The sequence below is a fragment of the Saimiri boliviensis genome, chromosome 10 (genome assembly GCF_048565385.1).
Source record: "Saimiri boliviensis isolate mSaiBol1 chromosome 10, mSaiBol1.pri, whole genome shotgun sequence".
Classification (NCBI taxonomy): domain Eukaryota; kingdom Metazoa; phylum Chordata; class Mammalia; order Primates; family Cebidae; genus Saimiri; species Saimiri boliviensis.
Genome location: NC_133458.1, coordinates 85206278 through 85223563, shown reverse-complemented (window position 1 = coordinate 85223563; position 17286 = coordinate 85206278). Strand labels below are relative to the sequence as shown.

Sequence of the window (17286 nt, the reverse complement as noted above, 5' to 3'; positions counted from 1 at the left end):
TTTAAGGTCTGCTAAGACAGTAACAGATGATTTCCTTTCTCTTTCTTTATCCATAGGAGTTTGTCTTTAGAAAAAAAGAAAACTCTACTATTGTTTTAGTGGGCTTCCATGAAGAAGTGAAAATAAATGAATATTCTTCATCTATTGTCAGTATTTGAAAGTAACCCTCCTTCTCCATTTTAACACCACAAATAAGGCTTATTATTCTGATATTTCTCATTTCTGCTGACTCTCCCTAGTGCCTTGTATCCTTGTGCATTTGATTTTATACATTTATTTGAATATCTATGTATTTATATATTTGAGCTCATACTTTGTTGAGCTTAATCTCTGCACATATTGAGGGTCTGAATTAGAAATACATTCCTCCAGAAGGAAATTTTATTGGCTTCCTCCAGAACCCAGGAGTGGACAAAGATGAAAACTGTTTAGTATCTATCAAATTCATATCCCTTTGATGCAGATCTTCAGCTTTCTTGTGCATTATAAGACTGATGCCACTATTTGCTCCAGAGATATTCCTCTTTTTTGTGTTACTTACTGTTCATTATTAAATTTTAGCTTATGTTTTTTCTACTCTATTTTCTGACATGCTAGCAAGCCCAGTAATGTATTACAATAGTTTGTTTTAATATATGCAGACTCTATTACATCATAGGAGAAGCCTGTTATAATGTCTATCCAGTTATACTTGGGAAGAGAAATCTGGTAGAATTCTGTTGTCATTTTTGAAATGGAGTGGGAACAGTAAGGTCATATAGATGCTTTAATACAAAGAAAGTACTCTTCGACATCACAGTGAGTTCAGGATTAAAATCTTAGTTTTACTGCTTATCAGTAGGAATAACTCAAGCTACCTAAACTTCCTAAGTCTCAAGTTGTTCATGAACAAAGTGAGGAAAGTAACTGTGCACTGCAGAATTGTGTGAGGACTAGAGATAATATATGTAAATACTTGGAAAATAATCTTCCCTTAAACCTGACTTTCTTCTAGTATGGCCTATTTTGGTATCACTTGTGTGTGTGAGATTGATCTGGTTGCTAACACCTGAGTATATGATCACAAAGTGGTTCTACTCTTTAATAACCCACAAAGAGTTTTTGGTCCCAGAAGCAAGCATAGTTTTATTTTATCTTCTTGGTTTAATTAGTTTTGCCTTGGTAGATGTGTGAGTGAGAAAAATAATAATTGCAGATGCAGCTGGAATAAAAAATACCCAAAAAAGTTGTGCCTTACAGCAGAGGCAGATTTTTCTCTTTATTCTGGTACACTCTAGTATTAGGGTGCTACCAACACAATAACCAGACTGTCAACATTTGAAGAGAATGGTTAATTAGAAATTCAAAATCAACTCTCACAAAGCCATGTGTACAAATCTGACCTGGCTCTGATACAAGCCAGGGTTGGCAGGGTTAATAGTGGGAAAATGTCTAACACGGCTTTTCTTCAATAAAGGTCTGCCTGGCCCAGGGCCCTAACCTCAAGTCCTCTATCTAAAGCCAAAGAATATATGACAAATAGCAGCTCACACCTGACAACAGTCAGGGCTTTAAACTCAACAGGGCAGGGATTTGAAATTCTGCCAATCCTTGCATTTTTTTTCTGATTATATGTATTTTACAAGTTTATTAGGGCTCCAAAGTGGATGCACGGCTCCTTGTGATTTGGCAATGAGCTTCCAGAACTGACTGTGGCTAAATATCAGTTAGCCAGAACTTCCAAAATTCCAAATTTTAACTTAAAATTTTGTCTAAATATGTCACTTTGGGAAGAAATGGGGAAAACTCTACACAAAACATTGCAAAAGGAATGAACTTATTTGTGACAAAGTATAACTTAGAGACTAAGAGGGAAGACTGGATCTAGACTGCTTGGTTTATGACCTTGCTTTTGCCTACTCATGAGCTCTATAACCTTGGGGAATACAATGAACCTTGATGTGCCTCAGTTTACTCTGCTATAAAGTGGTAATGAAAATAGTAACTACAGGGGTGTTGAGAAGATCAAATGAATTAATTTTTAATAGTACCTCTCACACTGTAATCACTCAATATTATTACATTATTTTATTATTTGCTAACATCTTACAGGATTTGTGTTGTGTAAATAATTTCATTCAATGTTTCTCCGTAACTTCAATGCAGTTCAGGAGGATACTGCCTTCTCCCAAACCCTCAAGACTTCCGATTAGCAAAGTGTCTTTTTCTTAAGTCTAATGTTTTTCATTTCCTTTCAAATCTTTTCTTTCTTCACAATTTCCTATTGTGGGAGGTGACCACCACCATCTTCTTAGTTTTCCAAGCCAGAAAACCCAGAAATTACTAATCCTCTCTCTGGCAGTTAATTATCATATCATACGAATTCTACTTCTGAATTAAACTGCTCACATCTAACATTAAGTCTTGCTAATTTCCTGTCTTCAGAGCAAGCACAGGATCTTCTGATTTGCATGCATATGCATGCTTCTTCCCTGATTGAAATAAAAGCTCAAATGACTATGATCTAAAAGTTTCTTTCCAATATTGGAAATATCTTCTTGTCCTTCTCCCCTGGATCTCAATAGGATGGAAATGGAAGATAGAAGAGAAGAGACGTAAGAAAAAAAGGCAGAAAATCAAAATGAAATAGATGGGGACAAAAAGGAAGAAGAAAAACTGAGTTTGAGTTCTAATTCCAGTGTGGAGTCAGAAGCTAGTAAAGCTTGTGAGACCATTTATGCAGCACATGTTGCAATCTGGAGAAACAACCATTTTAGATGTGTACATAGCACCATAAGGTTAAAATATTGGGTAACTTCCCCCACAACAAGCGATGTATAAAAATTCCTTTCAGCTTAGAAACAATTTGGATTTTCTCCTGGATTATCTAATGTAAATGCCCCTTCTCCTTGGAGCAGGGTAGGTAGGGGATATTATAATGATGGGAAGGGATGGTATTTCAGATAAAAGAAGACAATGGTTGTTATCTTTACAGTACATCTTATTTTACTTTAATAGCCTTTTCCTTCAATTCATAACCGGTTCTCTTAATCGACAAGAAAATTAGATGCCACATATTTTGATTATCCATTCTAATACATTGATGGTGTTTATTTAGTATTTTATTTTACCAATGAGTTATATTCCATTGGAAATATAGTAAAAAGTAAAATCAGCAAAGTCAGCAATCCTTTGTTCTTTCCTGGTATCAGTTGTTACTTCTAAGGATAGTTTCCAGATCTACAGATATAATAATAATAATAGTAATAATAATAGAAAGGGGAGGAAGAATAAGAGTAAAGAATAACAATAACAAAGGGGAAGAGGAGGAGAAAGAAGAAGGCATTCACTCAAAAACACTTATAGAAAACATAAATCAAGCACAGTTCTGACAAGGAGTAGGTGTCAAATATATTTGCCTATTACATCTCCCAGGAAAAATGTGATTTCATTCTTATTTCTCTAGAATGTGTGAGAGTGTGCTCTGCACATTGCTGGTGTGGAACCATGCAGATAACTGACTATGCTTTAGTCAATTACATAGTTACTTGTAACATGCTGCTCCAACAAAAGAAATCATGCCCTTTTTCAAAATGTCCTCAAAAGTTGGATAATTTCTGAGGACTATAAATTCATTTCTCATTGCCCTAAATAATATTGTGTGTGTGTGTGTGTGTGTGTGTGTGTTTAAAATAGAGGATTAGTAATACTCACAAATTTTATATACAAGAAACATGGAAATTGCTCCTCTATTTATGTAAAACACATTGACAAGAACATACAGTGAAATTGTAAGTACTGTCCATTCCTCATTCTTGCCTGTGCCACCATTTTGCCTTGGTTAACATAATAAGAAATTCTAAAAAGACCTCAATTTACTAAATAAGGGAGAATCCCTAGATTGGGGGAAAACTGAAAGTGGGGTTACAGAGGGAAAATTTCTACTGCTCTTTTAGGATTCTTCTGCCTATTTGCCACTTTGTTGCCACAGTAGCACCAAATTAGAAAAGCAATTCCAGTGATGTGCCATGCCATTCTTGGTGAAATTCCTGACAAGTGGCTTGCTCGTTGTCACATGGTTGGTGAGTGGAAGAGAGGATTACATTGGAATTAAGATCATTTTAAAATCTTCCACACCAGTGTTTTTCAACTCATTAGAAGCAAACCATTGGAGGCTTGGAGCAAAACTGTAAAAGAATCCTCAAATCTTTGTGCACATATGCATTTCCTTGATCCACAAAAAAAAAAAAGATACTATGATTATCATTATTATCATTCAGGAAGTCTATGAAATTGGTTGACACTTAAAAGGAGTACTCTTTTCACTAAGATATTTAAACAAATGAAAGGAAACTACGGCTCCATTCTTGTGGGTCTCATATTTTGGGGTTTCATCAGTAGCAATCATTATACATGTTTAGAACTTAAAATGATAGTCTTTCAAACTAAATAATTTTAGTTTTATGGAAAACTCACTTCACGATTCCTCCCCTCCTAAATCAGTGAAAATGTTATAATGGGCCAGCACTGGTATAAAGAGAACCCTGGTGCTCTCATGCCATGCAGAAGAATGAAAGAATTCAATGGTGCATGCACACAGTAAATCGTCAGGGTGCGTTTCAGGAAAGGAAACATCCATATGAGAGTTCTTTATCTCACTCTGGGCTGACTCATTACTGGCATCACTTGTTGATTATTATAGCCAGCCAGCCAGCCAAGTGCTAGATCCAGCTCTGAGAATTGTCACCCTAAGCTTACCCATGGAAATGGCAACTCAGAAAAATAATCCATGTTCTTCCTAACTTAGGAATGACTCATCCTTGTGGGTTGTGAAGGAAGGAGAAGAAATGGGCTCTCTTGTATTTTGCTTGGTCTTCTTAATCCCTCACTCTGCATGAGTGTGCCAAGGAGTATAAATATGTGAAGTTAGTTACCAAAATCAATCCAGGTTTAGAAAAAAAAATGTGGCAAACATTGAAAGACTAGCTGATTCATTCATTCAACACATCTGCAGAGCACCTAGTACATACCAAAGACTGTGCAAAAGACATGGCAATTAAAAACAAACAGGAACACACCAGAAATAATCTCTGCCATCAAACGATATTATGCTAAGTTACCACGTATTACAGAATTTCGTTTTGGAGGTCTGAATAATATTCTATTTTATTTCTATACAACATTTTCTTTACCCACTCACCCACTGATGGACACTTAGGTGGCGCCCATCTCTTGGCTATGGTAAAGAGTGCCGCAATGTACATGGGAGTGCTAATATCTGAGATTCTAATTTAAATTCTTTTTGATAAGTCTTCAGAAAGTGAGATAGCTGAATCATATGGCAGTTCTATTTTTAATTTCTTAAGGAATAGCATGAAACTTTTTTCCATTTTGTCATCTCAAAGACAGTTGACCCTTGTATGCCATCTATCATCTTAAGATGGAACCAAATCCTCTCTTGTCAGGAAGGGTCTTCACCTGTCAGGAGAAATGGTTCCCCTGCTGTGGCCTTGTAAGGCCTTTTTTCCTCAGCTAGATGAGCAACATAAACAAGGACAGGACAACATAAATGATCCTGTCGGAAAATATTCACACACATGTGGCCAGGCAAGGAGCCAATGCTAATCACAGTCTCCAGCACCTGCATATGCTCAGCTGGGGGTCTCAGCTCTCAAAAAGAAATTCACAGGAGACCTGTCAGCACCTTGCCATGTGCCTTGGGATAAGGCTATCTAGAAACTTGCCTGAATGTTTCCCACATGCTACAAGGTCTGCTTCTCAACAGTAACATAGTTTTCTGATACTGTTGTTCCAAACTGCAGCACAAAAGAACCCTTCAGAACCTGGACTAGGAGGTGGGCTGAAATCTGAACACTCCCCAAAGTAGAAATGAGGCACTTGTGTGACACTCAGAGACAGATGTGAAGAGGAAGTGCTCCCGTTGAACAAAGACTACCTTCAGGGCCGGCTTCATAACAGGTAACCTGTGCAGTTGTGAAGTGCCCCACTCTCAGAAAGACCCTTTGCTTGGTTCAGCACTTTGCTGTCATCCTCCAGAAATTACTAATTTTTTTTTTTAACAAGGAAGAGTTAGCACAGTTTCATTTTGAGCTGTGTCTCACAAATTATGTAACCTGTCCCTACCACTTTCTTTGCCAAAGGGGAAATGAAGAACACAACTAGGGTCTTGGAGTACCAAAAGAGCAGGTGCAATGGAAGCATGGGATGTAAAACAGGAAATCAAGTCCTGTTTCCTAAGCAGGGAGCCCATAATTTAAATTTCCCAAGCCATTATGAAGTTTGAGAATCTGAAATACACCCTCCATTTTATTGCTCAGTGGACATCAGAGAGCTCTTTTCTGTTCCTTTAGTCTAGAAGAGTGGCCCCAAAGCCATGCAATTATAACCACATAAAAATGCACCACATAGGAGTCAAAGCAGCAGGGCTGAAACACTTCCTCTCTAGTAATATTGATGCCGTTACTCAAATGAGAGATTGCTTTCCTATCTTGTGTTTTCTTTCTTTTTACAACCTCAACCCACTATTCAGATCCCTCTCAACTGACATTTAAGTTGTCCTTGTGGTGACGCTACTATCATTCCTTCCTGGTAAACTTTTTTTTGCGTCACCATCACCTTGACTTTCATCAGGACTGCCTACATTATTTGTAGGGCCTGATACAAAATGAAAACGTGGACTGCTTCTTTAAAACTCAGTAAAAATTTTAAGGCAGCAACAGCAGAGCCTTACACTAAGGATGGGGCCCTTCTATGCATGGGACATAAGTGACCATGCAGGCTAAATGCCCATAAAGCTGGTCCTGATTTTCATTGGCCTGAATTGGGTCATGTACCCATTTCTTAACCAATCACTGTTAAGTGACTGACTTAGACTAAAAACAGCTCCCTTGGAGTTGGAGCTAAGCGAACTTCCCCTGAGTTGCATGGTAACTGATAACAAGATTCATGAATAAAACCAGGCTCCTTTTGAGTAGATGTGAGGAGTGCATTGTTTCTGGGTATACTAAAAACAGTGCCCACTACACCATATATCCCTGACTCAGAAGGAGGAGCTCTGGTTGCTTATGGCCTTTGTTATTTATGGTCTTGAAGAATTATTCAAGTCCTACCTACTCAAATCTGCCTACTTTTCATTCCCAGCCTCCCATGCACCTCGAATCTGCTGCCAGTGCTTCTTGGAAGTACATCCAGGGACAAAACAATATGATTCCTGTCCTCCTGATAATTATCCTCAAATTTAGGACCCAGAACTAACAGAAATTTAAATAAGTAAAACTCAAATAAGAGAAACATTAAAATTAAATATACCAATGAAAAACATATTTGTCTTGAGACACTATGGCATTATTAGATCAGCCATAATGCTCCAAGCTGGGTAGGGTACTCAATAAAAGTTTAGAAGGAAATGGATTTCACAGTCAAGTGGTCAGTGTTGGGTGGTGTAAAATGCAGCTTGGGGCAGAAGAGTAGAATTGACAATCCTTAGTGGCAGGAGACTCCTACAGCAACTTTTGATAGAGAGTGAGTCTTTTTTGAGAATCAAACAGGTTTGTTTGGCTGGAGAAGACTGCAAAGGTCACTTGAAGACATTAGTGGTAAAAGGAAAAAACTATGCAGTAGAAAGTCATTTCTAGGAAATTAGTACAACACAAAGGCAACAGTAGAGTTTCTAAAGATGTACAGAAATTATGACTTTTCATAACTCTGTGGAAATAGAGTGCTTCATTTCTGTTGTTCCTTTCAAAGCATTCTCACTCTTTCTTCAGTTATTCAACATGCTGTTCGGCCCTTAAGAACCAAGCTTAGGCTATGTGGCTGTCAAGCAGCCTTCCTTACTTTCCAGTCCCTCTTACCTCCAGTTGAAAGGGAATGAAGAAAAAGACAATCCCTTCTCCATGACCTCAGTGTACTCTGTGAATATTGTATTGGAATTATTTACTAGGTTGTCTCTCACTCACTGGACTGTAAGCACCTTGATACAGAAACTCTGTCTTATTCCTCTTCATCACCTCTGTGCCTTGGTAATTGATTAACATGTAATAAGAACTCAAAAATCCCTATTGAAGTAATATGCTCAGAATATACATGGGACCAATCAATTTTAACACTTTGTGTATATAATGGCTAAACAATGCTCAGAAAAAGATAATAATACGTATAAAGACTGAGATATTTTCATTCTATTAATGACCTGAAAGGGGACACTGGATTGCATGTGGATGAATAGGAGAATGCTGTTGAAGATGACTTCAGGATTCCTTGCTTTGAAACCTACAATGACACGTTAATAGACCCTCTTTATCTAGCCCCAGTGGAAATGAGACTAAGACAAGACAATGACAGGATTTTCTTCTCAAGCTTATGAAACCACCTCCTGCCTTTTCTTCTTTGTCTCTGTCAGTTCCTTTGCTTTAGGCTTATGTCAGAGGCTTGAATAGTACACCCCAGCATTTGAATGTTTATTTTTCTGTTCCCTAAAAGTCTTTGAAATTCATAGTTTATTTTAGTTATGACATGTAGTCAATAAATGTTTGTTGAGTACATATGGCACTCAATCCTAGCATGAGTGAGATTAAGTGGAGAATTACCTTTAGTTCTCATATGGCTGATTTGTAAATATTCACAGTGTTTGATAAATGGATAATTTAATTCCAGTCAACCCATATCCCCAAGCTGTTACTGAACAAGCAAAGGCAATGACCCTGAGAGGGAGCTGGAAAGTGGCATCTTAAGATGGCACTTAATAAATCCTTCTACAGGACAGTAGTGAACCTAAAGGTTTTCCTAATTCTCCTTGACACCTAATTTTACCCTTTGGTTTTTCTCTTCATGCTGATCTTCATGTTAATTTGGGCTGGATTTCAACATGTTTGTGTGCCCATGTGCATGTGTGTGTGTATGTATGTGTGTGAAGGGAATTGGATGGTCTAAAAAGTCTATGACTTAACCCTACTTTGTTAAGTTGGATTTCCCCATACAGAGGTTTTCTCATTAATTTTTTTCCTTTCCTGACATATATAAATCAGTAAATGATTGCTGAATTCCAACATCATTAGGAGATAACTCAATTTCATTAAGATTGAGCTATAAAAATAACAATTTCTGCATTTATTTCATGGTTCTGGGTAAATGCTTAGTGGTCATAACATTTAAAAAATCGAAATGCCTGAAATATATGAAAAAAACAAGACTCTAAATCTAGTCTCTACTTTATTTCATTAGTGTAAGATAAGAGTGCTGCATTAAGAGCAACACAGTAAGATAAGAACATATGTGCAAATTATAACTCTAAAGAAGTGTTTCTTTGTACTGTAATTCTCAATGTAATTTTTGTTAGTTTTACCCAATTCAATTTTTAAAAAAAATTTTAAAGACATACTTTGAATTTCAATGATCTTCTGTAAAGAAATAACAGCATTCATATTCGGGCTTTGGTGGAGAACATCTTCTGCAAGTGGCTCCAGCTGCAAGAATAGTAGATAATAATATGAACAGAATATTATGACTTTATAGTAAGTCTCACAGAAGCAAAGCAAATTCAAACAACCTAATCCTCAGGAAAAGCTTGCTCCAAGAACTAGTTAACATTTTGCTGATATTAGTTCTAAAAGTGTAGCCAGAAAATAACTGTTTTACATCCATGTAATTGAATTCCAAGGGGCTTTGCCATTGGTCGCAAGACTAATCTGTGAAGTCCCTGAAGCAGGTGCATGTCTGTGTATTATTCATTACAAATCTGAGTTATTTCTGTAATTTTTGTAGGTTCCTGACAAACCAAATTCCATCATGTCTGTATACGCAGCTGGGCCCTGCAAACAAAACCTCAGGGAAGTTGCTATAGACAGAAAGTGGGCAGTCTATTATCCATAGTTTTGCAGTGGTTTTATATCTAACCACCTTACACATTTGGACACTTCACGAGAGAAAGCCAGGGGACACAGCTGCTGTTATTCAAAGGCCATTGAATAAAGTAGTAGAGAAAAGGTTCAAATAACCAAGTGTAAAGTAACTGTACAGTTTCATTTAACTTCTATTTTATTCATAACTATGCAGATGCCTCTGTGTAAGCACAGGCCAAATTCCTACCTTGCAAATCTATCATGATCTTCTGGAATTACACTAATTTTTCATGGAGAAGCTCAGCAAACACTGTTTTGCAAGGAATGAAGAGAAGCTTTCAATAATTTATGGAGCCTAGTTGTCAGACCTAAGTCTGATAATGCATCCCTCAGAATGCTGTGGTGATTAGCTTGGCATGTTACAGCAGAAAGTGCATGGCTAGGGCCCTTGCAAATAAAATAGTTGTCCAGCTATTGTGATCCAAAAAGCAAATAAAATAATAGTAACAAAAGGATTATAAAAAAAGCAGTTTTCCTAGAAATGTTAAGGTTAATCATCTCAAATATGAACTGGTGATCAAAGTATAATTTGGTGTGAATGGAAACCGATGTCACTAGATGCATCAAAGCACGAACTCATCTATGTCTCTTCATCTGTAAGAAAAACTAAAAAAACACAGGGATTACAAGTTTCCACAGCATATGTGAGTGAATCTTCCCCTCAGGGTCTCTCTGAATTGATTATTCTATTCTTCAATCATGAAATCTAAAACAATAGCACCTTTATTCCAGATGTCATAGGATAACAGAGTAGCTCAGGGATATTTATACGTGGGTAAATTCACTAACTATAACTTTCCAGAGTGTTTTTCCAAAGAAAAATCTTTAAAACATCAGAAGGTTTATTTGCAATACAGTTTGGTGAGAGGAAAAAAAAAAATCACCATCACCACTCAGTGGCAGCACAAGGTTCTGAAATAAACTCTTAAAATTCGTTAAAATCATTTAAAAAATCTGGTATTTCAAACTGTATCTTCAAGAATTTGTTAGTCTAGTAACACTCTCTCAACTCTGAGGAACTACTGAATCATAAACTGAAGTTTACTTGGAAAATTCTTATGCATTAGACAAGGTTGAACGAGCTGCTTTGCTCCTAAATAATTTTTTGCTCCTTTCTTGGAGCATAGAGAAAATAATTTTAATAGAAATCAGGTAGGTTTTACTAATAAAACATCTTGAAATGACTATCTATGTTCCAATATTTAAGAACAAAAGCACGAGGCCATATCAGCATATTTAGCTCTTCAAAAAGCCTCCCTTTGACTTCAGGGTAAAAATGCTGACAAATTGAAAGGTGCTGGTTTCTGGAAAGAAAGCTATAGGCAGATCAAACATCTAACTTCTGAACTCTTTCTTGCACACTGAGGTCTGGGCTATTTTAAAGACTGGGATTGTATAGAAAGCATAAGTGACTCAGTAAAATACGAACACTCCTAAACCCCCAATTTAGAATCTTCAGTTAGACGTAAAAGGGTTGTGTCTACTTTAAAAAGCAATCCAGAGAATTAAGGCAATTAAATTGATCATTTAAACCTCCCAAACCATTTCCCTGCATGTTTTAGTTGAATGTCATTTAGAGGATTTAACCTTCAGTAAATTGCTCCAATTTGTTGCATTTTAAGTGTATACATACAGACAGAGCTGAATTCAGAAAGTTCTCAATGTAGGTTCTTTATTTTTTCTCTGGTAGGTATGCAATGGATAATATCTCCACTGGCAAAAGGCAAGTGGCATTTAGAGTCTGTTTTTATAAAATTAAAATCTTGTATGGAAGGACCACAGAATTGGGTTGTCTTTTCTAGAGAGTTATTTATTTAATCCCTCACAATTATAAGCACTAACAACATCTGACTGAAGCATCCACTTAATAAATATGTATGAGTGTTGGTCATTATTCATAATTTAATAACTAACAAAATATGAAATAAATATTCATTTTTTAAAATAAATTTGGAGTAGAAAATAAGAATATGTGGTAAAGTTTTGCCATGTATTTAATTTAGGCAATTAGATACAACAAAAACATTGGCTATTGAGGCTAATCAGCATTATAAAAATTATTAAAAGATAAATAAGGAAGTAATTTATGCAAATGAGACAACTTATGCATGCAAAAAGTTACAGAAAGATAAAGCACATGCAAATGTAGGAAATAGTACACACCTGTCATGCCATCTTTGTCAAGCAATACTGTTAAGTTATCTAGTGTATCTTATAACTCTCTGGTAATTATCGAGGATACAATAGATAACTTTAACCCAATCTCTTGACACTTAAAGCTCTCATCCAGCTTAATTATATCTCAAGCTTAATCACAAGCATTACTCACAGCAATTCTTTACACAGATATTCAGGATCAGTGACAGGGAAGTTTATTTTTCTACATCATTTCCAGAAAGTTGTGATAATGTAATGACATGATTCAGATGTTTGTTAAGTTGCATACACTATACACATTCTAAGTATAACATAGCTACTTTAAAACACCATAAAAGTCAATAAAATTGTGGCCATTATCATCTTATAAGTAATTTCCAGATTCTTTAGAATCAGATCATTTAAATCATCAAAAATCATTTTAGTTGCCTACAGTTCATCTGTAGAAATAGGAGAAGGATATTCTTGGAGATGCTCTTGAGTAAGTGTTTTAAAATTTATGCTGTACTGATGAGACGTGAAAAACAGCTCACAGATTTTTTTTTCATTTGCATGATTCAGAACAGAACATTAAAAGAATCTAAACAAAGCCTTTGCAAACGTAAGAGGTGTACAAGGATGGATGTATACATCAAGAAAGCAAAGGATCTATTAAATAGTCTCGTTAGTGGTTTTGTTATGTTTTGATGTTTCCCAAATATTTTTTAATTCCCAAGTGTCTTAATATTTCTGTACCTTTATCTATTCTGTTCCCTCTTTATTATCTTTTCTTCATTCTTCTTTGAATTGGTAAAACTTTACCAAGCATTCAAGGACCAGCACAAATATTGCCTGCTCTTCAAATTCTCTACTAGAGCAAATTTCTACTACTCTTATGTCCCATTTCCCCACAAATCCTCTTATTTACTAAAAACATTATGTGGTAATAAGTCCTTTTTTCCAATTCTCTACTTCGTTGTGAGCCATTTCAAGTCAAAGATGGACATTGCATAGGAAAGACATTTTTAGAATGTTGAACAAATGGAGGGTTAATTGACGAAAAAACATGAAGAGATGACCTTTGTTCTGCTCTCCACAGTTAACAAGCCAAAATAAAATGGGTTCTTCCTTTTGGTTGGCTGCTGTAATCAGGGTATAGTTTTAAAACGAAGAATCAGAACAGCAATGATAATTCATTTTGTTTTCTAAAGTGAACTCCCCTTGCATAATTTCCAGACAATTATTCTCTCCTATGCATTGGCAGGGTTTCCTGACATGTAGGCAGATATTTCTGTAGATCAGAAATGCAGGGAAATGGAAAAGAAACAAAGACCCAGGGCAAGCAGAGGCAGAATGGCCATGCCAATAATCAGAGGAGAAAAAGACTGTTTCCAGTTGAGCAGGAAGAAAAAGTAATAGCATGACTATAAAATGGAATAAGATTTTGAAAGGCACTGAAATTAATCTTCAGCTCAATTTGAGGAGAAGTGGGATCATCCCAATATTTAGATCTCTAATCCATATACATATTATTTAATTAACTTACATATTTGTTAACTTCTCTAAAAATATTTTACAATTTTATGAATATGGTCATATTTTCAGATAGATGTATTCTAGGTATTTATCAGTTTTTGTAAATTATTTATGTGTATATACACTATATATGTAAATATATAGTATGCATATTTATAATTTAATTTTAAAAACTTCAGTCTGGGTGTGATTCTGTCCTTTGTGCTTGTTCTCTAGAGCAGGAGTCATTTATCTCCATTTGTCTTCTCTCCCATCTAAGTGCATGCCACAACCCCAGGGAATATTCAATGCTCATGGTCACGAGCCCCCTGAAGCCTCGGAACTATCTTTTCAATTGTGAACTAAATCTAACAAAGATTATCACTTTAATGTGGATAGTGATGAAAATGAGCACCAGTTTTCTTTAAGCATGGTAAGTTTAGGAGTCGGTACATATAATGAATTGCACATTGTTGAAGCAGAAGCAATGAAATATAAAGGCAGTCCAATTAAAAGTAACACTGGCAACTTTGAAAATGTCTGTACAGCCAACAGTTTCTATCACGGGCTCTGAAATACCACCACCTATGCTTATGGTTGAAGCGTGGTTCAGGGCAATTGCATATGAATGGACTGTACTTAGTTGCTGTGGAGGAAGAGTCAGAAGATGAAGAGGAGGAGAATATGAAGCTCTTAAGTGTATCTGGAAAGTGATCTGACCCTAGAGGTGGTAGTGACCTTCCAGAGAAAAAAGTAAAACTTGCTGCTAATGAAGATGATGATGAAGATGAGGATGACCATGAGGGTGAGGAAGCTGAAGAAAAAGCCCAGTGAATAAATTTATACAAGATATTCCAGCCAAAATGCACAAAAATCAAACCAGAATGGAAAAGACTCAAACCCACCAACATCAAGACCAAAAGGTCAGGAACCATTCGAAAAACAGGAAAGAAAAAACTCCTAAAATGCTAAAAGGACCTAGTTCTGTAGAAAACATTAAAGCAAAAATGCAAGCAAGTATAGAAAAAGGTGATTCTCTTCCCAAATTGGAAACCAAGTTCATCAATTATGTGAAGAACTGTTCCCTGATGACTGACCAGGAGGCTATTCAAGATCTCTGGCAGTGGAGCAAGAAGTCTCTTTAAGAAAATCGTTTAAACGGCTTGTTAGAAAACTTGTCTTATTTCATTTCTGTATCATTTGATATCTAGCTGTCCTTTTTGTAATGCAGAGAACTTTCCAAGCCATGTCTGATAAATGTTGTCCAGGTTCCATTGCCAAGAATGTGCTGTCCAGAATGTATGTTCAGTTTTTAAAGATGGAACTCCACCCTTTGCTTGCTTTTAAGTATGTATGGAATATTATCATAGGACGTAATATAGTAGTGGTCAGACATGGAAATGGTGGGGAGACAAAAATATACATGTGAAATGAAGAGTATTAAAATGTTTTTTGAAGAAATTTTACATCTACAGAAAGTTTCAAACATTGTACAGAATTCCCATATACTCTTCACTCAGTTTCCCTTAAGGATAACTGATTACATAAAACCAGTATATTCTTAAATTTTGTTTCCTATAGTTATGAGAATTCCCATATACTCTTCACTCAGTTTCCCATAAGGATAACTGATTACATAAAACCAGTATATTCTTAAATTTTGTTTCCTATAGTTATGACAGTAATATATATAATTAATTTTTACTAAACCTTTTGAGTTTTAAATTTTCATTGATTTTTAATTATCAACCTTGTTAAATTTACATATTAAATCATAATTTAAAAAAGCATTTTAATAGATTTTCTTCACACTCAATTACATATTATCTGTAAATAGTGAAAGATTTATTTTTCTCCAATACTAACACTTTTTTGTTTTTCTTACCATATTTCACTGTCTAGGATTCCCTGAACAACGTTGAAATGAAGCAATAAGAGTATCTTTGTCTTGTTTATGATTTAAAAGAATAATTTCTATATTTCACCTTTAAACCTAATGCATACTGTAGAACTGTTTATAGATATCCTTTATCAAGTTGAATATGATATGTCTTTTATTTTTATTTGTAAAAATTGTTCATCATAATTGGGTAATTTATCAGCTGCTTTTAAACTGTCTATTGAAATAGTTATATTTCTTCTTCATTGTCTTAATGTGAATTAGTTTGGAAAGTTAATAGGTTATATTGCTAGCGTAAACCTAATTTAATGAACATTTAAGATGTTGATGAACTGCTAATATTTTCTTTAGGGTTTTAACTACTATGACTATGAAAAAGATTATCCTAATATTCCTTTCTTGTAATATTCTCTTAAGTGTTTGGTGTTGGTATTACACAAGCCTCAAAAAATTAGTTGTGATATAGTCTTCCTACCCCCCACTCCTTTATTCTAAAACTATTTGTGATTGGTATTACTTTTTTAATAAAATTCCTGGTAGAATTCCCTGGTGAAACTATATCGGTTTTGGTAAATTTAATTTTAAAAACTCAATTTTGTTAGTAATTAAAGAACTATTCAAATTTTCTGTATGTTTATACAGTCTTGCAAGGCTGTATTTTTATTATAATTTTTCCATTTCAAATATTCCATTTCGTAAATTTTCAAACTGTTTAAAGTTGTTTTTAATATTTTCTTGTCATTCTTTTAATAAGTTTAAAATTTGTAAAAGTTCCCTTTTCTTTCCCAGTGCAGGACATGCATGCTTTCTCTTTGTTGGTCGGTCTTACTAGAGTCTGATCACTTTTATTACTTATTTCAAAGAATCAACATTTGACTTTAAAAATCTTATAATATATGCTTCTTTTCTATTTTATTATTTCTATTTCCTTTGGTTTCTTTGCATTTAATTTGTTGCTTTGATTCTTTAATTTCATGAAATGTATGCTTTCAATATTATTTTTAAGCTTTCTTATTTCCTAACATGTACATTTAAAACTATGTGTTTCTCTAAGTTCAGCTTTATATATCACACAAGTTTTCACATTTTATATTTTCATAATGCTTTATTTCAGAAAACTTTATAATTTTTCATTGTGATTTCTTTGGATACATGAATTAGAGTATATTAGAAATCTCAAAATATATAAGATTTTCTACTTACCTCTTAATATTGATTTTAGTTTAAATTTATTGTGGTAAGAAATTATACTATGTATGAATTCAATTAGTTAAAATGTATTGAAACTTGCTTTATGCTCCATATATGGTCTATCTTTTAAAATGTTAAGAATGTCTTGAAAGAATGATATTCTGTCATGTTTGGGGATATATGATCCATTATACATTTAAATTACAGCAAGTTTATCAAGTGTTTAAATCTTCCTTATCACCCTTCACATTTATTTTCTTCATGATTTATCAGTTACTAAGAGTACTATGCTGAAATTTCTTCTTATTATTGTGGTTTTGGTGATTTTTTTATTTGGTTCTTTCTGTTTTTGCTTAATATTTTCATGCTGTCTTAGACGCATCAATTTTGAATTGTTTTATATTCTCGGCTGATAGAATATTTTATCAGTATGAAAGATCTCTTTTGATCTCTATTTTCGCTTTTTTGTTTTGCCTTAAAGTCCATTTTTATCTGGTATTAATATAGTCATATGAGTTTTCCTTCAGTTAGTTCTTGTAGATAAATTTTTTTCATTTCTTTCATTCAAACTTTCCTTATAATTATATTATATTACAGAAAGCTTCCCTATAAACACACCTGTTATTACAATGTAGTCATCTTTGT

The 17286-nt window shown here is 34.7% G+C and overlaps 1 protein-coding gene across 16 annotated transcripts in view; it reads right to left on the bottom strand.

Moving 5' to 3' along the window:
* The window catches only part of HDAC9 (histone deacetylase 9), a 1049458-nt gene that overhangs the window by 166728 nt on the left and 865444 nt on the right, over positions 1–17286 (bottom strand). For all 16 annotated transcript variants that reach the window (XR_012512159.1, XM_010349341.3, XM_074379572.1 and 13 more), the window contains one exon: positions 9380–9464. Coding sequence is in view for 15 of the 16 variants with exons in the window: in XM_010349341.3 (XP_010347643.1) it covers positions 9380–9464 (85 nt within the window). In the remaining variant the exon portion in view is untranslated. The remainder of the gene's footprint in view (positions 1–9379; positions 9465–17286) is intronic.